Source organism: Prionailurus viverrinus, chromosome A1 (assembly GCF_022837055.1).
Source record: "Prionailurus viverrinus isolate Anna chromosome A1, UM_Priviv_1.0, whole genome shotgun sequence".
Taxonomy (NCBI): Eukaryota; Metazoa; Chordata; class Mammalia; order Carnivora; family Felidae; genus Prionailurus; species Prionailurus viverrinus.
Genome location: NC_062561.1, coordinates 229,202,073 through 229,229,859, shown reverse-complemented (window position 1 = coordinate 229,229,859; position 27,787 = coordinate 229,202,073). Strand labels below are relative to the sequence as shown.

The following is a 27,787-nucleotide window of genomic DNA, read 5'->3' as shown; positions in this document are numbered from 1 at the left end:
CTCATTGGAAGCATAGAATGTGAGGAGATCACCTTTTTTTGGTGGTGCTGGGGTTTTTTTGAAGATTTTCTAAAAAGAGTGTTAAGAGCCAAAAGATGATGCAAGTACCGCTGGTGGGCGTGGAAAGTCTGAGAGCGCGTGGAGGGAATCCTCCATGGTGTGCCAACTCGTTAGTGAAGGGGAGTCAGGCCAGGGGCGGGGACGTGGTCTTGGCCAAGGCAACGCCAAGGCAAACGCTTAGGAGCTGCGGTGGGAGAGGGTGCGCCCTGTCCCCATCCCCATCCCTAGCTCCTGTCTGGACTGAGTGGCCCCGGGCCGGGCTGGGGGAGCTGGAGGCCAGCGCAGGCCCAGAGCAGAGGTTGTAGGCTTGGCCTAGTTGAGATCTGCATGGGAACGCGCCACCTTCTGGTTCAAAGTGATCACCCGTTCTCATGTTCAGCGTATTAAAAGAACAGTGATTTCTGTTTTTCTTTATACAACAACAGTGATATGTGTACATTCATTTTGGAGGTAAAAAGTGCATTTTTAGTTCATGCTAATTCAAATGCTATAATTAACATTACAGTAACGTTCGTCTCTATTTTCTTCTTAATTTAGGAAATACAACAGCGGCATGGATTAGCCAATTCCATCTCTTCTTACCTTATTAAGCCGGTTCAGCGAATAACAAAGTATCAGCTTCTTTTAAAAGTATGTATGAAGCATCTTCTGCATGTAAAATTTTGTGAATTGCGCGTTACTGTTCTGGCGTTTTTCTGTTTATGTAAAGTACCCTGAATTTTTTAAATAACACCAAGGCATTTAATTTTTTTAATTCATTGCTATTTATTACCCTGATCAGTTTCTCAGTGTGGCAGGTAAGTGAGAGAATATTCCTTGTTATGCACTGGAGCTTTGCTGAGTCTGGTCCGTAACATAAACTGAGGAAGGAAGGCGAGATTGTCAAACCTGGATAACGTGGTATCTGTGTCCCAGTGTGGCTTGCTGGCTGTGGACCACGCTCTTTGCTGTGTACTTTGCAGACTTTAGGTTTACCTCGTAACACTGCTGGTCTGCAGGTGTAGAAACGAGCCTGTGAGGGTGAGGGCTGTGCCTGTAATCATCGCTGGATCCCTGTTGTCTGGGCTCAGCTCAAGACCCAAATGGGGCTGAAGCCCAGGTAATTTCACCCTAAGGAGCTTTCTCCCTCTTACGTCTAGTCACATGGCACACACATATTTCTAGAACATGTTGTTCACACAAATCCCGAGTATTTGAGTCAAACTGACCTCTACTTGTTCTTGATTATAAATGATGATAATTAAAGTCATCCTGTAACTATGTATGGTGGCGGATATTAACTAGACTTCCTGTGATCATTAAGCAGTGTATACAAATATCAGATCCTTATGTTGTGCTCTTAAAACTAGCATAATGTTGCATGTCAATTATACCTCAAAAAAAAAAAACCAGCCACATTTATAATTTAATGTCTAGTCTTTTTTTTTTAATTTTTTTTTTCCAACGTTTTTTATTTATTTTTGGGACAGAGAGAGACAGAGCATGAACGGGGGAGGGGCAGAGAGAGAGGGAGACACACAGTCGGAAACAGGCTCCAGGCTCCGAGCCATCAGCCCAGAGCCTGATGTGGGGCTCGAACCCACGGACCTCGAGATCATGACCTGGCTGAAGTCAGACGCTTAACCGACTGCGCCACCCAGGCGCCCCTGTCTAGTCTTAATTGTAGAACAGTAAAGGAAATTTAGAATTTGTGATGGTTGTCACAGAATGCATTATATAAAAATCAGTGCACATTTTCTTCACTATAAGAATAATAATTTACAACCTCTACCTGATGATGTTTATCCTGCTGTATCCTTGGCTGGAGAATGTTATTAAGCATCAGAACGTACCAACTGTCCACTCCTCTTGCTAACAGTATATTACGCATCTATGTCCCCGGTGCTGGCCTCACACGGCAGTAGGGAGGTGGTATGTAAATTTCCTGGATATAAAAGAAGGTCAGAGATGGAGTAATGAGATCCTGAAACTCTTTGCTGATGAGAAAACTCTAGACACAGAAATGGCTGTATTCTTTTGTGAAAATGGTATCATATGGGATATTTCTGTTGGGAAAGCACTCCTGCATTTCTGTATCAGAATCTTATGAAGTGCTTGTATGACCCTCAGCAGAAGTAGGAGGTTGCCACAAATGTGAACTAGAAGTCAGGAGGTTAAGTCGTTCACATTCACATCAGCCCACTGCTTTTTATTTGTGCAAAGGCGGTTTACCTTTTGGTGTCCTCAGCATTTAAGAATCTTGTTTTTAGCATGTGGTTCCACTAAAGACCTCTTCCTCGGTGACCTCACATCTAGTTAATCACTATTAAAATAGGGCTTTAATTTATAAGCCTCACGTTATTCTTCCCGGGGATTTTAAGGAGAATAATTATAAGCTCTGTTGAGGTCCCCAACGAATGTTTTTTGACGGTGAAGTTAATTTCTCCATATAGCATTTTTAAGCACCTTTCTTTTTTTTTTTTTTTTTTTTTTGCCAATCTGCTTAGAATAATAGGCAAAAAACATCTGGTCATGAGTAAACATGCTTGTCTGGTGCAAGTTGCTCTAAAACTGTCCACTGTGGGACCAAAGTTGAGTGCAGTGCCCTGTGCCTTTGGTCGGCCACTAGGACACGGAAAGCTGTGATTACTATTACTGACTGATTATAACCATACTGTGGTAAGAAAGAGTCTTGGACCCTGCCAGAATGTGGATTTATTGTCCTTGTTCGCATTCATTTAACAGCAGATGTTCCTCTAAGTAGATCTGAAACATAATCACACTCGAGCGAGTGTGATTAGATCATTTACGCTTTTCCAAACGTCCTGCACATAGAGGGACAGCATTTAACGTAGACACAGCTGCCGCTCGTGTTCTCGCTCACGGCCTGGGAGCTCCGGGGTAGATGGGGCGTGGCACTAACAGCACCAAGGAGTTCAGATCACACTGGGCTGCCGCGGGAGGCATAGCAGTCCTGGCTGGACTCGGCCATGACCGTCAGATAAAACCAGTAGCTGATATGCTTTACTGTACTAATTGAGTGTTTCTGTTTGTCATTTTTGAGGCTTGGTAGTTGATCTGTACACCGGTTTCATCTTAAACGGTGACTGCATCTGGTTTGCTCTGATCTGAAGAAACATCCTGATTTGAGCAGGACAGACCCCTCCATTCGTTGCATAAAGAGGCAGTAATTAATTTTCTATGCGAATATGTGCCCAGTTGACCACATTCCACTGTTATCTTGAAAATCGTGGACTTTTCATACTCTTTGCTGCAAAGATCTTGTTGGCAGAGCTTTCGGCGTTTGGCTAGTTGACGGTATTGGTCTTTTACAGGAGCTACTCACTTGCTGTGAGGAAGGAAAAGGGGAGATAAAAGACGGCCTCGAGGTGATGCTTAGTGTGCCAAAGCGGGCCAACGATGCCATGCACCTCAGCATGCTGGAAGGTAATGGGCTCTGCATGTCCCCAGCGCGTCCGTGCACTTCCTCCTGACACTGGTCTAAGTGGATTTCCCACGCCCTGGAAGTCTTGGCTTTGCGCCTCTATGCTTGGGTGGGAGTTAAGAGTTTAGACATGAGTACCTTCTTTTTGAGAAGAACTGGTTTCATTGCTTCCCTTAAGGATTACGGAAAGTACTTCGACCTCATTAAAAGCATGTCCTTGACCGTTAACTAGAGAACAGCCTGTCTGCACTTGGAACCCCAGTAGCACCTTGTGTCACTTGCCTTAGGCAGTCTGGTCTCCGTGTGGATGGATGGGTAGGAGGGAGGCAAGATCAGTCCCCTGTGATGATAAAAACCCTTCAAAAAGCTTGTTGTTTCCCCATATCTGTATCCATTGTATCACTTACGAGAGCTTTGAATGTGGTGGTGTGTAACATAGTGTACAACTTGGTGAAGAGTCAGATAAATAAAAGTTATCGTTACAAGTGAGATTTCCATGGATGCTTGTGTTTAGAAAGGCTCTTTCTGCATTACAGAGCTTAAATCTTACTATCAGTGTATGCAGAATTATTTACGAGACGTAATCTTGCCCCAGATGCTTTTTTATTGTTTGTCTCCATCATCGCTAGTATCGAGCAAGGGAACTAGTTGGGGCACGGGTGCAGCTGTTTGCAGCAGAGCCCCAAAAATCAGAGGCCAGGAGGCTTTTTCTTTCTCTGATGTGAACCCCTGAGCTGGTGTGGCAGCCCTTCATGGCACCATCGAGGACTCGGGCTCCATTCACTCTCTCCCCTGCTTAAATGCTGCTCGGTTGGCTCGGTTCAGGATGTGTCAAGACCACGTTACCGTTCCGTCCAGCAGAGAGAAAGTGAGGAAAGAGGGAGGGCAAGGAGCAGCTAGAAGGGCCGAAACTAGAAGTTGTACACAGGACTCCCAGCGGCCTCCCAGTGGCCTGAGTTGTCCTAGCTGCCGAGGGGCTGGGAGATAGCGTGCTCATCTGAGCGGCCACGGGGCTTCTGTCTGTGGAGGAGAAGGGGAGGCCAGTAGTTGAGAGAGGGCTAGCAACCCCTGCCGCAGGTATCAAACCACTTTGCAAAGCCCTGGGAGTTGAAAGTCCACACAGCAGGCCCCTTCCACGAAGGGAGGAGCAGGGGGAAACCCACCCCTGTGGCCAGAGTGTGACACACATGAAGAATTCTGCCCTCAAAGAGGGGGAGAACTCCCCAAGGAAGGCCAGACCAGAGCCTTGGGGAAAGGCTCGGCCTGTGGCAGAACGTCCAAGAAGGGTGTTCTAGGCTGAGGAGGCAGAGGATCAGGACGCAGGCTGGGGGTGGGTGACGGCCTGGGGAAGGTCCAGGACCATTCTGGACAGGGGAGGAGGTTCATATGGTGGAATGCTGTGAGTAAAGGCTGAAGAGAAGTAGGGAGTTCAACCAAATCTCAAATGGTGTGAGTGCCACCCTAAGATTGAATTGAAAGAATAAAGTCATGAAGAATAATTGCCTTATTTTTTTGAACAAGAGCAAATATATGCAAAGTCATGTTTTAGGAAGAATTCTCCTTTGTCAGACTTTGTCAGGTGGGGTCAGTGCTGGGAAACCGGAGTCGGGGGCCCAGATGGGAAACCGATCTGAGATTTAGTTGATGGGCACTGAACAAATGTTTAAATAGTCACATTGCTGTCTTGTGCATCCTTTTTTATTTTTCTTTCAAATTGAGTGTGCTCCCCTTTCTTTTATGTTGTAGGGTTTGATGAAAATATTGAGTCTCAGGGAGAACTCATCCTGCAGGAATCCTTCCAAGTGTGGGACCCAAAAACCTTAATTCGAAAGGGTCGAGAACGGCATCTCTTCCTTTTTGAAATGTCTTTAGTATTTAGTAAAGAAGTGAAAGATTCCAGTGGGAGAAGCAAGTACCTTTATAAAAGCAAATTGTTTGTAAGTACGGACATTCAGAATTGTAAATTTTAAGGTAACACACTTGTGACCTTTTTGCAGCTAGAAAAAAATTACTGCTTGTTGCTTTCAGTTTAACCTTCCAAACTCTGCTCCGAGGTGGAACTCTGAAATTGTAAGGTTTTCATCTTCCTCAGGGAAATTTTCCTGCAGTGTCAAGTCCACTAGAGGGAGCGCATGGTTTTAGCTTCGCTGAACTTAGAAAACCTGTTTTTTTTCTAAATGCCATAGACTCTTAACATAGGCCGAGAAAACACCTTTTTAGTGAATTTCAGTTTATGTCTTGTGTGCCGTAACTAGCTTCATAAATAAATCATATGAGACTTCGATTAAGTAAGTTCTCATATCATTCTAATTAATTTTTCATTCACCAACATTGGCATATACTTAAGCAGTCTTCCTGGTGGGCTCGCTGTAGGCTCTTCGTGATGAGGTGGGATTTTTTTTCCCCCATAAAGATAATAAGTGTGTGAAAATTAAGTAAATTTACGGTTCTTTGCAATAGCAAAGTAGGGTTATTAAAGAAAATGTATATAAGCAAAAATAGTTTTAAAGATCCACAATCCCATCTGTAGAGAGACAGCTTTCCTGGAGTGCTGGGTCGATACTGTGTTACATTTGAATTCTTTTTTAACTTGTGAGTGTGCTTTCTGGCAAAAGAACATACCTGATGCCGCTTTTCCACAAGCAGCAAAGCCCAAGGAGTCTCTCTGTAAACCACACGTTGACTCTAAGGATGGTCTCAGGCCGTATCACCCACTGGATCTGCTGTATTTCCATGTTCCCCCAGTGGGACCATCTCAGGGGCTGTTGACACAGAACTGCTGGGCAGGGCCAGGCTGGCGGAGGATGGGACAAAGGATGGAGCAGAGCTAATTGAAAATCACCACCAGAGAAAGAATAGAAAATGCAGTAGAGTTTGGTGTCTTCTTTACACAAGATATGGTGGATCACTTACAAATATCGGCAGATACTTGAACAATGTCCACATTACACATTTTTATGGCATCCATAGATTAATCAAGTTCCCAAAGTAATAAAATACTACCAATATAGAAATCGTCTTAATAATAATCTGGGATTTGCAAGTTCAAACTAATGATTTTCATACCATTTTCCTTGGCTTATGTCCTGTTTGAGATTGTCTTCTGGCTCACAGCCCACCTTACATCATTTTAGATCATATTCTAACTGGAAGGAAGACCAGCAACATTGCTGGCTAGTAATTTCACTAGGCTGACTTTAATCTGTCCTCAGAGACCAAGCTAGTCTGTTTTAGAAGCTGATACATCTTCATTTAATTTATCTTTTAAAAGTTAAGGTTCCCTCCGAGGCCACAGTTATGAATCACTTCCTTTGCTGGAGGGAGGAGAATGCACCAGGGCTGAACTTGATTGTGGGGGAGGGACTGAAGATGCTGACCTTCACCTACGCTGTTCCATGTGCTCACAGCACAGCGGCATGTGTCACAGAGAGACATTTTGTCTCTTGGCCCTTAAACTTGTTGGTGCAACACTAAAGGTTAATGCTTTTGACAAACAAATTGGGAAATAACCGTGAAGACATCTCCGCCTTCTGCGAAGCCACTTCATTCATGCCGAAAACGCATGGCAGGCTCCTCTGCAACTAGGACAGATTCATTTCGTTGTTTACAGGTTGCCAATAGTCAGCTCCTGATTTTCCAGATAACACGATCTTTAGATATTTTGGTTTCCTTCCTCTGTATGTGCTGGTTGACCTACACCAGGATCCCCAGCAGTGGTGCTCAGAGCAAGTGAAAGGGCTGCGACCAATCATGTGTGGCCTGAGAACAAAATTTCCTCGTTTTAACTAAAGATCCAAGGATTACCTGTCAATGGAAACAGACTGTGGTGTTATAACCTAACGTGACCACAAGTCCCCCAAAACCGTTCTCTTGGTCTTCGTTCTGTGTCCTGCCGGAATTGTTTCTGTCCTCTAACTTTTTAATTACGTTTGTATCCAGACCTCAGAGCTGGGTGTCACAGAGCACGTGGAAGGAGACCCTTGCAAGTTTGCGCTGTGGGTGGGGAGGACGCCAGCCTCAGACAATAAAATCGTCCTTAAGGTACGTCTGTGAGGCTCGGGAATGTGCAGTGTGACAAGTTTATGGAGGCTGTGTGTGCTTTTTCTTCCTGTTGTTGAAACATTGGTTTTCATATCATTTTATTTGTTCTTTTTGTGTTCTGTTGGGATCGGCGATTACCACAAAAAGAATAGTAGAATAAGTTCAGTTTGGTGTCATGGGGTGAAACGCCTTGAGCTAAACTTGCGCTTGCCTACCAAGGGTCAAATAGAGAAGGATGTTTTTAAGCTTCTCCCACTCTTGCCGTCTGCAGAAGGGTGAGTGAGTTCTGCAAGAGATGCAGGACGTTGAGATACAAGAGGAAGGAGATGTGGGTCAGCAGGTCCCATTGCACACTTCACTTACTTTCCAAAGGGAAACAGGCACCTGATGAACTTGTGAAGGCCTTGGGCAGTTTCAAGGCTGAACATGCCAAGAGTCTTCATGGGGTCTCAGGCTCTTTGCTTTCTAAATAGGGAGAAGAGAAAAAGGGGGATAATGATCAGTTACAGGGGTCAATAATGTTAGGATTTAAAGCATTCAAAAACATTAAGGGTGCTTTTTGGGTGTGTGTGTGTGTGTGTGTGTGTGTGTATTTGGGGGGGAGGAAAATAAAATATGTTTGGATATTTTATTTGAACTCTGCTTTAATCATACTAGCCTCTCCTAGGAAAGGCACAGGGCTCTAAGGGTATCTTGTGTACTTCCCTCGTTCTGTGTTTGAGAAAATACAGATGGAACGGTCTATCTGGAAAAACCATGGCGATTTCGGAATGTTTTGTGAAAGATGCTGCTGAAGATTTGTAGAATATTGGGAAACGAGCCAAAAGCTTAATAGGACTCTGGTGTGTGAATTGGCATGCCAGTGATCCCGTCTCGTACATTCCTTTTAATCTCTCAACAGTATTTCCAGCAACTATGAGTTACTCATCGATACCTCGCTCTTACAGAATTTGTACTTTGGTGAAAGTATTGTGTTTCTAAGGCCTTTGTTCCCATGGAAATGATGGATTGTTTTGCAATGAATATATGATTACCAACCCAGTGTGTTCTTGTTAGTATTGGCGTAAAGCCCTATAAAGTATAAATTGCACTGATAGCTAAATATTAGATAACTTTCCTAAGGCATAAAATTTTAAAGTATACTCAAAACCACAAAACTTCCAACTCATAGGAAGCATCTCTCCAGATTAGCTATAGTGATAGATATCAAAGGGTGCATCTAAGAGATAGTGCCAGATGTTTGAGCCAGACAGGGACTACTTTCATGTAGGACATAATAAAACACTCATGATGCAGTTCAAGAATAAGATTTCCTTTAGGCTTTATCAGATGAGAGTCTTTTAGGGAATTTTGGGTAATATTTTTCTGCTTTCCAAGGAAAGGCTAAAGAAAATGATGTCCTCATTCATTTTAGAGATTGCTCTGTGGTGATGGAGATGGAAACCGAGGCAGTGATGGAGGAGATGGAGGTGGTGGTGGTGGTGGTGGTGGAGCCGGAAGTGGTGGAGGCAGAGAGGGGAGGCCTTGGAGGGGGAGGGGGAGGGGGAGGAGGTGGAGATGGAGGTGAAGGTGGTGATAGAAGTGGTGGAGGTGGAGACGGAGGTGGTGATGGAGACAGAGATCATATTGGAAGTGATAGAAGTGGTGGTGGAAATGGAGGCGGTGGTGATGGAGGTGATGGCAGAGATCATGGTGGAGGTGGAGATGCCAGCAAAGATGGGGATGATGGTGGAGGTGGTGGTGGAGGAGGCGGTGGAGGAGGTGGTTGACATGGAGGCGGTTGTGATGGAGATGGTGGTGGTGGTGGTGGTGATGGAGGTGGAGGGGGAGCAGAGGTGGTGGTGGAGGAGATGGCTGTGCTGGAGGAGGTGATGATGGTGGTGGCAGGGGTGCTGGTAGTTGTGACACAAAACATTGGTCTTTTTTACGTTGTACCCTGGAAAGGAGAGTCTTATTTCTAAATCCTTCCTGAAACAGATGAAAACTACCAAGAGTCTGCATCAGATTGTTCCCATCTCTCAGACCAGTGGGACCTTTTACTTAGTACTTTAGCTGGCTTGCCTTTCTGTTACAATTTCTCAAAACCTGGCACCTTTTTTCCTTGTTTAATTTCTTTAAAGTCAGGAGAATTCCTCTCCATAAATGTAATGATCACCTCACTGTTAAATCATGAGAATTCCATTTATTTCTGAACCATAGTAATAGTTTCCCTCAGTTGTCTGTAAACTCTGCCAAATGTTCTTTCTCAGATGCTTCTCTTTGCTTAACCTGAATGTTTGCATCAGGCATTTAAGTGCCAGTAGATCTGTAGTTTTCAGAGTTGTCCACCCTGAGACACTTTGGTTTCCTGCACAGGCCCCCGTAGTCCCTGATCGCCCTGCCTCTGGCCCCAGAAACACTTGGGTTACTGCCTTCCAGTCTCAGGTCTGGCAATGGGAGCAAGAGGCTCCTTTTTGCCCCCCCCCCTCCCTGCATTTAGTCCCCTGTTCCTAGCCCTCAGCGACTTTAAAGACACATCCTCCAGTGAAAACATTTTATTTAGAAAAAAGAGTCTCAATTTTAATTTCCTTTCCCAATATGGGCTCCGACTTGCTGTTTTTGAAGACAAGGTGCACCATGAGAAAACACTTGGCCTGGCCCCTCTCTGCCAGGGGCTCAGCTGCGACCCCTCTGACAACTGTTTTGGTCATTTACAAGGACTTATGCTTATGTCATAGGAAGTTGATGTTTCTTACAAGGAAATGAAAAGCTGTTACTAAGGCCCAGAACGTGCAAAAAGAAAAAAAAGAAAAAAAAAACCTCCTTTGAGGCAAAGTAAAAGAAAAAAGTGTGGGCAAAGTGATGCCATATGTGTTCATTCCACACATACTGAGTATCCACTGTGTGTCCTGTTTGGAGCACGTTTTCAGAAGTTGTATTGGAACCGGGGTAAATCCACCATCTGTAATTGGCAGTAAGGAAACTGGTCCAACCGGAAGCAGGTGAAGGCGCAAGTCGGGAGGATGGGCTGTGTCATCGCATGGATGGCATCCACCCCGTGCCAGCCCAAGAATCCCGGCTGCTTCAGCTACTCGCAGTGTCCCCCGGGGCACATTTCTGATGTGTCCATGCCAGTCCCCAGGGACTGGCTGCGTTTTCATGTTTACCCACAGCTGCTTAAAAGGTTGTTGTTGTTGTTGTTGTTTTAACATTTATTCAGTTTTGAGAGACAGAGACAGAGTGCAAGCTGGGGAGGGGCAGAGAGAGAGGAAGCCACAGAATCTGAAGCAGACTCTAGGCTCTGAGCTGTCAGCACAGAGCCCGACACGGGGCTTGAACCCACGAACTGTGAGATCATGACCTGAGCCAAAGTCGGACACTTAACCGACTGTGCCACCCAGGTGCCCCTTAAAAGGTTTGGGGACTGGGGAATTGCTGATTATGAAAATAATTCTGGAGTAACGTATGTGCTATAAAATGAAAATGGTTTTGATGAAAAAATACTCAAAATGGCAAATTAAACATGGGATGCAGTTGCTTTTCTGCTGAAAAGTTATTTTTGAGATGGGGAAACTCAGGGAATGTGAGAGACCTGAGTGTGGTTAGAGCAGGTTCTGGAAGGGGGACGCCTTCTGTGTCCTGATGGACTCTCACACCTCGTTAAGGCTTCCAGCATAGAAAACAAGCAGGACTGGATAAAGCACATCCGCGAAGTGATACAGGAAAGGACAATTCACCTGAAAGGGGCCCTGAAGGAGCCCATTCACATCCCCAAGACGGCACCGGCCACGAGACAGAAGGGAAGGAGGTAAGTGCTGGGGGCCTTTCGGTAAGTTTGTTTATTTAATAGGAAGAAAACAAGGCAGTGTTAACTTACTGTTTTTCACAGATTGTTTTTCTTAAATATCTTGAGGAATATTTTTTTTTAACACACTGTATGTATAACATCATCCTTAGTAATGAAATTGCTTTGTCACGATGAGAACCTCCCTTCGGCCTAAAGAAAATGAAGGGCTGGGTACAAATCCCTGTCTGTTCCCCTTTCCCACCGCAAGTGTGAATCTGGACACATATGTAGGTCGTGCCTGTGACCAGGACCAGCTGTACTGTCACTTCGCTGTTTGCGTTTCTCATTTCTGAGGCAGAAGTACCACACCTGTGTTTTACCGTTGTGCGAATTAAGCAGGGGGCACACGTCCACCACTTATCCCGGCGCGCAGCCGAGAGGGGTTGGTCACCGCTCACGCGATGCTGGTGGCAGCAGTCACACAGATGGATTCGTGCCTCTCTGAGCAAATCTGTCTCTCCAGCGACTCGTAGACGCTCTGCACCAGTCTTGACCAACCCCGCAGTGTCAGGAATGAAAAGTGTGTTTGCTTCTTCAGGGACGGAGAGGATCTGGATAGCCAGGGCGATGGGAGCAGCCAGCCTGACACCATTTCAATTGCCTCGCGGACATCTCAGAACACACTGGACAGCGATAAGGTAAGCTGTAACAGCACTTTCTTGGGTGAATGTAGCTAGTCTTGGCTCTGTAGGAAGCAGCCTGTTTCTGTCTATAAGTGACAGTTTGTCACCAGTCCTTTCAAACAGTCACTGTGTGCTAAGTGGTGCCAGGCACAGAAGCAGGAGCAAAAAGTTGGGGATGTCAGGGGTCAAGTCTGAGGATTCAGGAAGAAATTGCCTGCCCTGCCCAGTGCCGTCACCTGGTTTTCTGTCAGGTGTTCTAGGGCAGAGTGTTTAAGCTTGTCAATTTTACATAAGCAGAAGAGCCTGTCACTTTAAGTTAAATGCTACACCAAGCCCTGAGGGTGAAAGCGGATCTGCTCCGATTGAAGCAGGAGCCCTGGCATCCTCAGGGCGGCACAGCGGAATGCAGGGAGTGCGCCCCGAACCAGCCTGCACCTGAGCTGACCGCCAGGCACACAGATCTGATCGTTGTCGGAAAATACGCATGTAGCTGTGCCTTCTACGGAAGGGGTGCGGTGTGGAGAATCCCGTGATCTGTCCTGATGGAATCCCAAAGCCAACAAAATACATCGACAGGAGACTTTGGAATCCAGGCTTCCATCACGCACAGATACGCAGAGTCCTCCGTAAAATGAGTTGGGGGACGGTGACATCAACTAAGTCTTCCATTCCCGCTGAGATGAGCACGTGTTCTATTTCTAAACTGCTAGACCAAATTCTTTAAAAAGGTTATTTGACCATAAATAGGGGTTTTATTTAAGTTGCCACATTGAGGATTCCTGTGTTTCTGAAGCACAGCCCCTCATTTGTAGCCCAGAAGTGTCTCGCCCTCAGCGTCATTTGGAAGGGGCTGCTGACAGAGGAGCGGGCCCAGTGTCTGGGCCCAGATGGTGGGCTTTTCCCACTCGGTCTTGCAGAGGATTCGTGGTGTGTGATGCGGTTGGCAGGAGGGCAGTGAGCAGGTTGGAAAGCATTGCTCTTTTACAGCGATTTCGTTTCCCAGATCCTTCTGCTTTGAGTTATTTGTTGTTTCTGTTCTGCTTTTTGAGTTTGCTAAAAAGGAAGTCCTAGAACTCTGAATGGTTAGAGTAACAGGACGGGAGAATAAACACGGCATCTCGTTTTTGTTTTGTTCAGAGCCCGGTGGCCGGTATGTCCTGCCAGGGGTAATAATGGGGAATAAGATGAATGACACATCAGGCGTTCGGTGCGGAGCAGCCGTTTCTCCTGCGGCCCCACCCCATGGTCATTTAGTTAAGAGAATAAAGTTCGAACTTGGAAACGTTTCGTTAGAGTAATTCTGGTTCTTTTCTTTAAAAAAAAAAAAAAAATCGAGGTGACAGAGTTATCAAAATCGCCTGTTTATACAAGACCTCCACCTAAAAGCGGTGTTGGAAGTAATAGGAGCTCAGGTTGGGGTGCGGCCACCTTCACTCAGACCACTTCACGGACTTGCTTGGGTCAAGTGTCCCCACGGCAGCTGTGCACCCAGCAGCCCCCAATTCGCATTCTCACCAGATGTGCTCTGCTGGGTCTGGTCTGGGTTTACTCTAGAAATGAGTTTTAAAGTTTACTTATTAGAAATGAAATATTTGATTTCTTATAAACTTTATTTAAATCCAAGTTAGTTAACATATAGTGTCATAATGGTTTCAGGAGTAGAATTCAGTGATTCATCACTTACATATAGCACCTAGTGCTCATCCTAACAAGTGCCCTCCTTAAAGCCCATCACCCATCTAGCCCATCCCCCGACCCACCACAGTTCTCTGTATTTAAGAGTCTCTTACGGTTTGCTTCCCCTGTTTTTATCTTATTTTTTCTTCCCTTCCTCTATGTTCATCTGTTTTGTTTCTTAAATTCCACACATGAGTGAAATCATATGGTATTTGAGTGAAATTGCCAAAGAGATAAATAAATGTAAAAGGTTTTGCCTTTTGGAAGGTGTGCTAAGACTTTTCTAGAGGTTGGTCCAAAAAGAAGGGGCAAGTGTCTTTTTAGGCGGCATATGGTAATTGGGTGGTTGGCGGTGGTGGTGTGGAAATGCCCCCGGGGTCTGGTTAGGTGCTCCGGCTCTCCCGTTCCCACTCTGAGATGGCAAGCACCCACTCCTGGCTCCTGGTCCCCTGATGTGTGGCTGACTGCAGTTCACAAAAATAAGGCTGTGTCCTATAGTTAGGAACCGTGTAACTGCTTGTGCTTTGGATCTATTGTAGTATAATAGGCTTATGTGAAGTTGGACTCAGGCCTGCACAACTACTATAGAAAAATGAGGCATTATCCTAAGGCTGTTGCTATTAAGACAGCAAATTCTGTTTGTACCCAATGAGAGAGGAGGAATGAATCACTACCAGAAAAGTACAGGTTTGTAGGAATTAATCATTTCACCCTGGGAGTCTGGTGGGATGCTAGGGTCTTTAGAGAACTGCCTGTTACATATTCTGTGGAGGTAATTCACCAGTTTCTGCCTACCTGCTCCACTGCATTGTCTCTAAACTTTGTTGTGTGGCTCAGAAACACCTAAGGACCACTTCTGCAAGTACTGCCATGCCCCTGCACCTGGGCTTTGCAGAGGCTCTCCCCGGCTCTTCTGGTGGAGCCGTGACCACAGTCTCCCATGATTCCTAACCGTCTGGAAGTAATGACACTCCAAAACTCATTCTTTAAGTGGACATGGCATGTATTTCCTCTAATATCCCTCACTGAGACCATAGGTCCTTCGTAGGTTCAAAAGTACAAAAAAGGAGTGAGCTGTCTTCCTAAGATTGTAGAAATGCAGCAAGTTACTTTCCTCAGTTCTTGGGGTCTGCACTTGGGATGAGAATAAATAGCATGTGAGATATTATAACGATAAGTCAAAATCTGGAGTCTGGAGAGGACATTCCCATTGGACCTTACAAAGAAGAGATGTGTTTGCTACCACATGAATGCCGGCTTTTGTGTGTTCTCTGCTTCCAAAACATTTTCTTGCAGCCATCTCCCTTTTTGTTCTAGTAGATATTTCGGGGTCGTAGATGATTCAGGAAAACACATTTTGAATATTAGGAAACTACCTGCTTTTTTGAGTCAGCTTGTAAAATGCAGTTTCACTGAACTAGGCTTAACCAGAAAACCCCTTTCCCTCCAATGGCAGTAACTTTTCATGTCTCAGGGTTCTTTTCCACTCTGCAGAAAGTTTAAATAGCCTCAAGTTTAAACAGCCTCTGATGATATAGGCAGATAGATCTGGTGAGGGAAATTACTTAACCATATTCTGCCTGTTTGACTTAATTTATGATGTCTGCTGTGAGTTAGTTGTTATCATGGACTTTGGTCCATTTCAGAAACTGGGTGGGGGGATGTTTTTGACTCGGCCTCTTGGAGACTTCTTAAGGTTATCTGCCCAGCGCTACAGTCATTCTCAGATGAGGCACAGGATGTTTCTGGAAGGGTCTGTTAAGGAGCGGCTCCTGGAGACGCCCTCTTTCCAGGGAGCACTGTTCACAGAGCTTGAGTAGACAGGTCACAGATACAAACCACATGCCCCATGAGCACATTTCTTTCCTTGAAAACATCAGTTTTAAAATATGGCATCTCTTTGTTCCAAAAGTAAGTTTAGCAGTGATTCTTGCCCATATTCGTGGTGCTTAATGCTGATGAAATGATCTTATGAAAATATAATTTGGATTCCAAAGAAATCAAGATTCTTACTCTTGCCAGATTCTTATCTCATTTGTCCTGCGTTTGTCTCCCTGAGGTAGGGAAGAGAATGCTGAGCCAGGCTTCAGGACATCGAGGAGATGGGGGAGGGTTGGATGGCCCTCACACGGCCACCCAGCAGTGGAAAGCGAAAGCCAGAAACAAAATGTGGATTTAATTACCTGTTGGTGCCTAGGCGTTACTATTTCACATTAGGGCTGGATATGGAGGTGGGTGTTTTTAGTGTATTAAAAAAGCATTTTTAACCTTTTTTCTTCCTGTTTGCCTTATTAGTCTGTGGTTTATTTCATATAACAAAAATTTATAGTTTAAGGAAAGTAGAAAATACGGGAATGAAATATAGGCTACTCTAGAACAAAGCATCTTGAGGTCAAGATGAATCACCAAGGCAAGAGGAAGTTGCCTCTGGAAAGGCTGGCCCAAGCCTTCGGGGGCCAGTGAGAGCTTTCTTTTACATCTAAGGTAATGCAGTTCTTATTTTTAATAAATGAGAAATTCATTTGAGACTGATACTTGGCATGAACTACCCTAAGCTTATAATATTAATATATGAGTCCACGTATTTAAAAAAAACAACAAATGTTTTTAGTTACTCTTATTGAAGCACGTATATAGCATTGGGTTGGGGATATGAGATTCTATGTAGTTTAAAAAGTCAACCAACTTTCTCTATGAAGCAACATTCTAACAGTTGGAACTTGGGTGGATTTATGTAAATTGCAGCATACATTTTTAAAACTGTGCTGAATGCACAGTTTTGAGAAAGGGAACTTGTGTTTAGCCTACTCAGGAAATGCCACACACTTCCTTCCAGCCCCGGTCCCTTGTGTCCCTTGCATACATGGCACAGAGCGGCGTCCCTGGCACAGAGCAGCATGGCCAGGACTGAGGTGAGCCCCGGTCCGGAGCTCCAGCCGCTTCCCCTGGCTGAAGGTGCCAGAAGCTTTGCTCAGAGGAGGTCCTCTGCTGGCCTTGCCAGAGCCCCGAGCCTCCCAGGACCTTATGTGGGTTTTCCCCTGTGTGGGCATGAAATCGAGTCATTTTAGTCAGAAGCCTTTCTTCAGGACGGCACATGCTTTTCGTCCCCGCAGACAGGACACTCTGGCTTCAGAGTTGTGACAAAGTAGTTACTCAGAGTACTGAACATCAAAACGGCAGGTGGTTAAGAACAAGGAAGAGCTCGCCAGCCAGATCTCTGGGCTCTGCTTCTCCGCAGCCTTCAGCAGTTACCTCGCCTCTCTGTGCCTCAGTTTCCTCATCTCTAATTGGGGGACGGTGCCATCACCTCGGGGCTGTGAGCATGTACTGAGAACAGTGCCTGCCTCGCATGTACACAGTTGTTGCTGCGGCTTCCTCTTCAAAAGTGCTGCCTTCTCCCTCATTCCTGGGTGTTGATATTCATTACTGGCCGTTGCAGATGACTGCCTGTGTCATCCTCGCTGCCCTCGTATCTGCCCGCTCTTGAGCACAGTGCATTTGGAGCTGTGTGTGTTTGGAGCTGGAAGCTGCCTTAAGAATACATTGCTCAGTATTAGTGCCTGGACTTAGGCATTTTGGTGGCTCAGCAGTAAAATACCACATAATGGGCAGTCCCTGAAGAAGAGGGGGACCCTTGCTCAAAACATACCCCCCCACACACACTCCCCTTCAACCCACCTCGCTGCGTTGTGGCCACGCGCACATAAAACGACTGCATGCGTTCCCAGGATAGGGTCGTTCGTCCACGGATACTCGCGGATCACCCAGTGTGTGCCAGCCCGGAACATGTAGGCATGAGCAGGGTGGCCAGCCCCCCGCCCCCGCCAGGGTGATGGAGCACACCTGCCTTTGTTCCTTCCTTTTGCTAATCTTTGTTTTCGGTCTTCCTAAGTGACTGTGGTTTTTGTAATTTTTATCAAGTGTTTTAAGCGCTTTCATAAAACCGCAAAGTGGAACGTAGTCTTTGATAATTTTAATCAGAAAAAAATTCCCCACGCCAAAGTAGAAAGCCTCAGTTCTAAGAAAAGGTAGGTTTTTGGTTTTTTTCTTTTAAATATAAAATTTGGATAGAAATTTAACAGAAGTGTTTATAAAAGTAGTGGTGCATCGAGAAACGCTTTTTAATGTAAATTGACGGAACTGGTCAAAGTAACCATCGTAGGAGGATGCCCGCTTGATTCAGACGGGAGGCAGGGCGTTTACTCCAGCTGTGGTTCCTTCTGGCGAGAAGCCCAGTCAGCTGGTCGCTGGCTGTCGTACCTTCCCTCTTCCCATCCCTGCATCAGAGACGTGAGGAGTCCTTTCACAGGGACTTCTCTGGATGAAAGATGGCGTTGCTCACTCAGGAAGTTCAGCAAGCGGGCTCCTCTGGGTGAAGTGGTCTCTCAGAGTTTCTGCTGTTCCAGGGCGTGGTGACCTGAGGGAGTGCGGGTGGTGTTCAGCTGTCTGCTCCCAGTTCCCGTGCCTCGCTCTGCGTTCACCAATTAAGTTGGTCGTCGATCTGTTCGGCGGGTGCTGGCATCCCCGTTCTGGTGTGTTGAGTGAGGGGAAACGTGATGTTAGTGCAGGTCAGCTTCTGTGAAGCCCCATACGAACTCGCTGTCCCACCTCCAGTTGGCCTCACTTTTTACTTCAAAGCTTGCCCTTTTTTTAGGTGGGGCTTTTAAGTTTGCTTTTTCACATCAAATTTTCCATTCCACCTCACATATATCACACAGTCAGGGAGGCCTTCCAAGAATGATTTTCATGTCAGAAAACCACCGTGCGACAATGTCAGTAAAGAATTAACACCCCTGAGTACCACACTCCGCTTTCTTTTCTGGATAAAATACTGAGTATGGTAAGCTGCTGCTTTGGGGGGAAAAAAAAAATCTTCTCACAGATTTTTTTTTTATGTGCATGTGTAGTGGAAACCACAGAAGATTTACCATATTAACCACTCTTCAGTTCTCACAGATTTCTATGCTCAGTGTGTGAGAGCCCATCAGAGTGGTCCGCACTGAAACTCAGCAAATTTGGGTGAAGGTTTCTCCCGTGGATTTGGCCTCGGGGTCGGGGTGAGCATGGGCCCGGCTGCTCACATGGGTAAGATGGTTGCTGATACGCCCCTGTGTCCGTGAAGTTGCGCAGTGAGAAGCTTGGGTGGGTGAGAGCCAGGGATGTGCCGCGTTTCCTTGGGGACTCTTAGAGATGCCGGTGGCTGCCCCTCTCTTGTGAGCATTGCCGGTAACGGAGCCGTGTGCTCTCATCCTCTCTAACCAGGCAGCCAATTTTTGGTCTGCTCTGTGTGGAGCCTCCGCAAAACCACAAGACTCTTTTGTGAGGTTTCTGAATGACTGAACTGTACTGGGTTGTAGGATGTGACTGTTCACAGAGTTGACACACTCTGTTCTTTAAGGAAAAATGGCTTTTATTAGACCACAATGCCCCTTTCCTTTTGAATTGCTCTCCGAACATTGGCCAGACACCCACCTGAGTTGATCTTCGGTTCTTGAAGTAGAATCGTTTGCAGCAAGGGCCGCGTGGTCCGCCATGCTAGTCGTAAAGAGCCCGCTCCTCCTCTGGCAGAAGCTGCCCCAGAACTCACCTGGGAGCTCGGTTATTCAGACCAGATGTTTGCCGTTGTCCCTCCAGAACCGTGTGTTCTTGTACAACTGCCTCGTTGTGCACCAGAGAGGGGCATCTCCGAGGAGGGGTGGGCTGAGAATTCCCCCGCTGTGGGTCTCTTTTCGTTACCGCCTTTAAGTGGGTTCAGGCAAAGCAACGGCATAACACGGTTTCTCCAGAGAACATAAAAAATAAAATTCGGTGCCGCGTGGTGATTGTTGAAGGTTCACGTGCCAGCGACCAGAGAGGAGTGTTTCATCCTTTTGGGTGAAACTACAGCTTGTTCATTTTCAGTCATTCTGGAGAGAATTCAGGCAAAGGGACCCTGGTTTGATGCTGCTAATTGTGCATCTGGGTCATTGGAGTTGCCTCCGTAGCCCTTGTAGTCTTGGAGGAGGCATTTCCTAGCTGGCTTCCGTGCTCCATGTGCTAAGGAGGGCCTTTTCACTGCCATGCTTTTTAGTCCCCATATTTGTTGTTTAAAGGAGAAAGGCCGAAAGATCAGGGGGAGGGGGAAACTGTCCTCTGATGTGCATTTCACAAGAGTTAATGTGAGTCATGGAAACTCAGATTTTCATAAATTGCAATCCTAAACTAAACGCATGTGGTGAGGAACCCCTCCTAGAAGTCCCTCAGACACACAGAAGTGAGAAAGATACTGGGAAAACTGTCACAGAGTATGGCTGGAAGGGAAAGTGAATTTTTAAACGAGATCAATGGAATGGTAATTCTTCAGCACAGTAATGAAATTGGGTCACTGTTGGTAGCAGTATCACTGAAAACAAGTACGGTCTCAGTCATACTTAGTGATGTATGTTATCTGAACTTTTTCCGATCAGGAATTTAATTCTTACAAGGTAGTAATAATTTACATTGCTCCCTCAAAATAGTTATTTTAAGTCTTTTATTTTAAAAAAAATTTTTAATTAGCAAACTGGTTTTATTTATTTATTTATTTATTTATTTTTAACGTTTACTTATTTTTGAGACAGAGAGAGACAGAGCCTGAACGGGGGAGGGTCAGAGAGAGGGAGACACAGAATCTGAAACAGGCTCCAGGCTCTGAGCTGTCAGCCCAGAGCCTGACGCGGGGCTCGAACTCACGGACCTCAAGATCGTGACCTGAGCCGAAGTCGGCCGCTTAACCAACTGAGCCACCCAGGCGCCCCAGCAAACTGGTTTTAAAGGCAGGTTTTGTCATAGGTTTAAAATATTCGGATGTGAACATTGAGACAGAAATGCACAGGACGTATGTGCTCTAGAAAACATCCAGTTAGCTTCCCCGTCCCTTAAAGATTTGTGCAGGAGATTCTCATGGTAAAACCAAGAAGATAGCGATGTTTTTAAACGATAATCTTAGTGCTGTTTAAAAACTGATTCTTGTACTAGGTTTTGTTAGTAAGTTCTCTGAGGTCTTTGAAAAAGAACTGTATGTAACTCAGTATGAGATTCTTTGTCCGAACAGGCTTGATTTTTATTTCTGATGCTCTGTCAAGTCCACAGATGTTTCCAATAGTATTTGATTACTCTGTAAGGGGCTAAAGCATCCGTGCCAGAAATAAAGTTGAGCTTAACTCTCCTCCTCAGGCAGCCCCTTTCTCTCCTTCCCACCCTTCCCCCACCCACAGAACATACCACGTGGCTCAGAGCAGTCTGAAAAATTAATAAAATGCTCAAGAATGAAGCCAGCAAAGGCCTGGTGATGAGATAATGTGTCCTGAAGTTGTGCTTCCCAGGGCTGGGCGGGGAGAAATGGCAAGGCAGCCCGCAGGCGGGGGTTGTGCTGTGTATACACACACACACACACACACACGCACACACGGGCGGGTCACTGGTGGCCACGGGGGAGCTCCAGCAGGCTGGAAGGGGGCCCCCAGGAAGTATGGGCCCCGAGGGGCCTCAGCACGCTGGACTCCATACTGGGCCTTGTCCACTGGTCGCGCCTTCCCTGGGACAGGAAACAGCCCTCGTTTTTGTTACAGGGATTAACCCTTTCCATAATGCCATAATGCAGGGTTTTACAAGGGAAATTCTCTCTCTTGGGCCTCTGCCTTTAACTCTTTTAACGTGAGCATCTTTGTTCACAGAGAAACGTGTGGGACTTAGCATGGGTTTCCCACAGAGGAATTTATAAAATTTAGAAGGGGATTAAACATTTGTGAGAAATTTCCTCTGTGGCCTAGCAAAGACAGTTCACTTTGTCGATATTTGTGTTGCATTATGGAGGAGTTTTGTTTTGTTTTGTTTTCTGTGGTTGTCTTGTGGACATGTGTTTCTTATTGTAAATATCTAAACTTCTCTCAAAAGACCGGCTATTAGAACAGGAGGATACTGAACAGCATAGGGCATGACAGGGCCAGCAGGCTGCGGGCCTGTGCAGGAGGCACGGGTTCCCAGTTCTCTGCGGGTGGATCTGATCTGCAAGGCTTCTGGAACAAGGCTGCTTCCCAGCAGGAGGCCCAGGCGGTCCTTCACCCGCTGGCCACAGCCTAACCCGCCTACTCCTCTGTCCCTGTGTGTTCTCTGTGCTGCTGCCCTTCAGGGCGACAGAAGCCTGGGTGTGCTGCACACTGAGCACAGGCAGAGTTCGCTCCTAAAGTCACAGGAGAAAAGCCCACGTTCCATTTCAATTTCTCAAATGCAGCCTCTGCATTTTTAGAACAAGCCCATTTTGCGTTTTTCACTTCCGCAAATGTTTATCTGCTTGTGGGATACAAAGCACTGGGCGAGCTAGGCTTCAAGGCTATTCAGCAACCTCTTCGTATGATCCCGGTACCTGCCATTGTTGGCACTGGGACTCGGGGATGACTGAGATGGGCCCCATCTCTCCCCTCACGGACCAGGCATGGAAAGTTCACAGAGAAATAACAAACCCGCTTGCTGGTGATAAGGGCACGTGCGTGCGCTCAGACACACACACACACACACACACACACACACACACACAACCCAAGACGTGGCTCATTTCAGAATTGAGACACGATTTATTTAAAAACCTAAGACAGGTGCAGAAGCAACTTCTCAGAGGGCTTTGACGGGGGGCCTGGAATAGAGTGGGGACATGGGGGTTCTGAGCAGACGGATCTCATGGACACAGTGCAGGGCAGGACCACCTCAAGGAAGACACACTCCAGGCTGTGAAGCACATGAGGACAAGGGGCAGGGTGGGCGGGACCTGGCTGTGGGGGCTTGGGGGCTTTGAATCCCACACGAAGGAACGCGTGTCTCAGATGCTTGAATGGGAGGCTCTGCATTTCAAAAAGGCAGCTGCCAGCAGCGTTCAGATGGCTTGGAAGGTGAGCCTGAAGTTAGGGAGGCCACCAGGAGGTCACCGCAAAATCCAAATGAAGCGTGGCACGGATGGGCAGAGGAAGGAAGTAATCCGAGACATGGCCTTAATTTTATTTGATAGCGTTTGGAGAGAGAGTTTTTAGCTCAGGTGACTTGATGGTGAAACCATTATCCAAAAGGCAGCATTGGAAGAGAAACAGATCGGGGAGGCGGGTCATGAGTCACGTCCTAGACTCACTGCTTTGGAGGGAAATGCCCGAAACAGTGACGAGAGTCCTCTCTAGCTGCTATCTGGGATGTCTGCTTGGGGAGTGATGGGCACAGAGTGTGGTTACGGAGCCGCACGGGGGGATGGTGGACACGCAGCAGAGCTGGAACCTCCTGGAGCGACCTGGAGTGAGGGGCCAGCAAGACAGTCCAAAGATGGGGAGCGGGTGACAAGGTTTTGTGTAGGAAGGATGTTAATGAGTGTGTGTGTATGTGTGTGTGTGTGTGTGTATACACATATGTATATATATATATATATATATATATATATATATATATACGTGTGTATACACACATAAACATATACGTATATATATATATATATATGCACATGCTGTCCCCGGGGCATGAACAGTGTAAGGAGCAGACAAATGGGACACAGGCCACAGGCAAATAGTGATCATGGCACTGTATCTTTCTGGAGTTCGTGAATGTGCTTCAAAAGGCCTAAGAATTAGTTGAGTTCTAATTTACAGAAAATGGGAATGAGCTTAGTGGGAGGGGAGAGGTACGGAAAGGAGCCTCAGACCAGAAAGCACATAGCATAGGGAAGTAAGCCAGCGTCCACAGAGCATACGGAATGGCATGCTAAAACACGGCATGGGAAGAGGGCTTGGAAAGGACCCGGCGGGAGTGCCCGCCAAGAGGTATCCTGGGGGGTGGGGGGGTGGAGAGGAGCTCTTGGAGGGACTGGAAGAGAGAATAAGGCATGCACTGCCCATATGTAGGGATCTCATGGCCCCTTCGGTCTCCCTGCTGCGCGGCTGCTCCCTTTTTCAACCAAGTGGTGCCAGAGAGCCTCACACTAATAGCCTGGCTCAAACACCAAGTGGGAACTGACACTTCAAGTAAAACTATCATGTTGTCACCGTATGATGCAGTGATCCCCCAAGCAGCCTTCAGTTTTTACTAGTTTGCCCTATGTTTAAAAAGGATTATATAGCACATTTTGAGCAGGGAGATAATGATGTCTCAGGCACAAAAAGATAGGGACGCTCATATGGAAAATTGTATCGGATTCTAACAGTGAAACCCTCAAAAATCATAGCCATACAGTAAAACACGGAAAAGCAAATAACTGCCCCCGTAATTCCAGAGGGAAGCGAAGGGGCAGTGCAACCGGAGAGCCCCCACTCAGGTGGTGGCCAGTCACTGCCCCAGCCCCCGGCTCTTGCTGGCCCAGCTCAGCCTCGCCCGCAGGGGCTGTGGTGGTGGGAGCTCACTGACGTGTCCCTCTCCCCCCCCCCAGCTCTCTGGCGGCTGCGAGCTGACGGTGGTCATCCACGACTTCACCGCCTGCAACAGCACGGAGCTGACCATCCGCCGTGGCCAGACCGTGGAAGTGTTGGAGCGGCCCCACGACAAGCCTGACTGGTGTCTGGTGCGGACCACCGACCGGTCCCCCGCCGCAGAAGGCCTGGTCCCCTGCGGCTCTCTCTGCATTGCCCACTCTAGAAGCAGCATGGAGATGGAGGGCATCTTCAACCACAAAGGTAGGGATCGTGAGGCACGGCTGGCTCGTGCCCAGCTTCTGCCCCTGCTTCTTTGCAGCCTGGTGAGGGGTATGGTCTCTCCTCATCACTCGTGCTTCCCTCCATTATCACTGTGTCTCTGGGCTTTTCTAATCCATCAAGAGCTGGAGTGGACGTGAGGATTTCACCTGTTACTCAGACCAAAATGGTATCAGTTTGGAGAGAGAGAGAGGGCTCTTCTTCTGGGGCCAGTGTCGTTCATAAATTGAGAACACGGAAGGTGCGGTTCCTCTCCAGGTGATGAAAGCAGGTAGGGAAGGTGGGACCATATTCAGCGTCTCCTTAATCAGGTTTTCACAATGTGCTTTCTTTGTTTTGTTACCGTGAAATCCCAGAAAAGCAAGCATGCAGGCCCTGAGTGTAGCCAGGCCTCCTTTCTACCTTGTGAAGTATCTCCGAACATCCCAGACTGCCCAGGCTCGCCATGCAGAGGGGGAATGGAGCTGGGCTGCGAGGGAGAGGGTGTGCGGGTGGGCAGGGCCGTGGCTGTGCTGTGACTGTGGCAGGAGGGGCTTTTGAAAGATGCAATTTTCCCCTGAAATGACAGGGCATTTGAACCAAGCAGCGTTTGGCATTCCTTGGTGATTCCTCTATTTAAAGGTAACCATGGCAAGACTGTTTCTCCATGTGTGTCTGGATGGGTCAGTAATGGGCTCCTAGTGACAGTATGCGAGCATCTTTGTCCCAAATGTCCAGGTTTGGAGCTACTGAGCACTTCAGGTGTGGCCAGTCTGAACTGAGCTGTCCTGCAGGTACAAAATACATGCTAGATTTCAAGACCTCATATGAAAAAAAAAAAAAAGTGTAATTACTTTATAGTCGTTATAGGTTGAAATGGTAATATATTTTATAGAGTGAGTTAAATAAAGTTTTATTATGGTTAATTTAATTTCCTATTTCCTTTTACTTTTTAAAATCGTAGCTACTAAAAATTTTTATACGTTGCGTGTGCAGCTTGCGCTATGTTTCTTTTGGACAGTGCTGGTTTCATCTCAGTGAAAAGCTCACTTGAGACTTCAAGCCCTTTTGAGAAACACTGGTTATTTATAGCTTCTAGAAAAGTGTAGAATGTGTAGAGTTCATCTGCTTTGAACCATATTACGTCAGTCTTCATTTCTCTGAAGTACTGGCAAATGGCAGATTCTTGCAGATCTGGGGATATGCAATTTGTTTTCTCTTCCTGAGAGAACAACCCTGTACTCTGCCATATTCTAGTTCTTTTTCTATTAATTTTGGAATATTCTGGTCACTCCCTCCATTTGTTATCTGTGCCCGCTTTGCATTTTTCATGACATGTCTTGAGGACCATCTTCTGGCTGCAGAGGTACATTTCACTCATTGCATTGAGCTCAATGAGACTGCACAGGACACAGCCACTGATTGATTAGCTCACCTTGTTAATTGTAGGCACAACCGTGTTCCAGATCCCTCAGGGCCTAACAGTGACCTGATTGTCACCCCAGTAAGAAACTAGAAGAATTGAGCTATCATTCCTTCAGGGATCCAAACAGAAGGAGAATTTTCAGATTTTGGCCAAAGGCCAAGGTGTCCGCTCTCGTTCCTGGCAAAGCTGCCCACGAGTTTAGACCAGCGCTGGACTCCCCCTCGTGTGGCACTCGAGTGCCAGTGGCGGGCGGGGGGGGGGGGGGGGTTGTCTGTGCTGGGTTAGCCCGTCGCCACGGGGTTTCCAAAGTTACATCATATATTTAAGTCCCTGAGTTTGACTTGAAAATAAAGTACAACTTTTCCCCTTGAGTTGATTATACAGAGGAGCCCTGCTGAACTCCAGCTACAAATAAAACTCGTTCTGAAAGATTTCTTTTTATATGTGCCTTTCCCGTGGTGTGTTCTTTGCTTCCCAGTGTTCACAATTGCAGGCTAGCCAAAAAGAAAGAACTGTGTATTTATCGCACTTGACTTTGTCCTGAAGAGTTGTTACAGAGGTTGGGTTTTTGCTGGTTTTTAGAATCAAGTACCAGTTTGTTGGCTGGGGCTTTTGTCTCCCCTATTCTGTGACACTCTAGCCCCTGAGAAGTTCCTCCTTGCCCCTCAGAAACCCTGTCACACTCTTTGTTGAACAAGAAGATGTTGCTTCATTCAGTAAAACCCGTTGTGAACTAACAGCTCGTCCAGTAGATGGGAGCTCAGAAACCTTACCCATTTTTAACATTTTTCCTGCATTTGTATTTTTCCTGTAACGCAAGGACACTCTTAAGATTGCTCACTTGCTATGTTAGGACTGGGGCAACGGGCAATAGATTAGATTCAGGGAAGGTAAATCTTCCTCTGGGCTCTGTGACAGGCCTCTGCCGGAGCATCCTGTCCCTGTTCAAGTCCAGGAAATCTGGCCATAGTGACCGGGGTCTCCACCTGGGAGAAGGGGCCTTCCTCAAATAGATGAGGATCTGGGAACGAAGTCCAAATAAAAGACACAGAGACTTGCGGGACAAGAAGCCCCTGCCACCTGGGGAAACGGGAGATCTTGATTTGCTTCCGCTCAGCCCACAACCCTTCTTGCTCTTACGTGGGAAGGTGGGCGTGCCACGGTGATCGCTTGCACGTTGGGGTGTGCTCGGCCCTTCGCCCTTTTGCACACATACGTCTGCTACCCGACATCTACTGTTGGGCCCCGGGCTGGGCTTGAAGAATGCTGCAGTGAGGACTTACGTGTGGCCCCTGCTCTCTGAGAACTCGCTGCTTGTCACTGGCGTGTCTCCTCCTGACAAGAAAGCAGGTTGTCTCGCCTTCCACGTTCTTCCAGACTCCTGAAAGTTAGGGAGCTGTCGTCAAGTGTCTGTCTCTAGTCGCCAGATAGTTTCTTAAGCGCCTTCCATCATTCACTGCTCTGACCTTCCAGGCAGGAGGCACATTTACTAATTTCTGATTCCAAAATTATCTCAGCTTTACTGCGTCAGTAATTTATCTAATAACTCCCTAGTCCAAACAACTTAGATTTCCGAACATTTCAGATGTAAAAGTCATGCCTGTTAAGGTCAAATGTCTGTTTATTTGGTTGCGAATGATACTTTAAATGCTGCAGTGTGAATGTGAGTATAGACACCTCATCCAAGGAGGGCCCAGGACTCACTGTGAGCACTGCGTGTGCTCACTCAGCGGTTTTCAAGCACCGCGAGGACCGGAAGTGCTTTTATTTTCTGTAAACTTGAGCAATGTAGGGAGATATCAGAAATGTAACTTATCTTGGGGGCGCCTGGGTGGCTCAGTCAGTTGAGTGTCCGACTTCGGCTCAGGTCATGATCTCATGATTCGTGAGTTCGAGCCCCACATTGAGCTCACTGCTGTCAGCGCAGAGCCTGCTTCGGATCCTCTGTCTCCCTCTCTCTGCCCCTCCCCCACTTGCGCTCTCTCAAAAATAAATATAAAATATGTATGTGTATACACGCGCACACACACACATACACACACACACACACACACA

At 46.7% G+C, this 27,787-nt stretch overlaps 1 protein-coding gene across 3 annotated transcripts in view; it reads left to right on the top strand.

Annotated features, from left to right (window-relative positions):
- The window catches only part of TRIO (trio Rho guanine nucleotide exchange factor), a 353,804-nt gene that overhangs the window by 252,186 nt on the left and 73,831 nt on the right, over positions 1-27,787 (top strand). For 2 of the 3 annotated variants that reach the window (XM_047857219.1, XM_047857283.1), the window contains 7 exons: positions 598-690; positions 3,375-3,486; positions 5,231-5,421; positions 7,424-7,525; positions 11,170-11,312; positions 11,890-11,989; positions 24,066-24,309. In XM_047857219.1, coding sequence (XP_047713175.1) covers positions 598-690; positions 3,375-3,486; positions 5,231-5,421; positions 7,424-7,525; positions 11,170-11,312; positions 11,890-11,989; positions 24,066-24,309 — 985 coding nt within the window. Of the gene's footprint in view, positions 1-597; positions 691-3,374; positions 3,487-5,230; positions 5,422-7,423; positions 7,526-11,169; positions 11,313-11,889; positions 11,990-24,065; positions 24,310-25,755; positions 25,918-27,787 lie in introns of those variants that run through there. The other variant, XM_047857348.1, reaches the window with a different exon arrangement.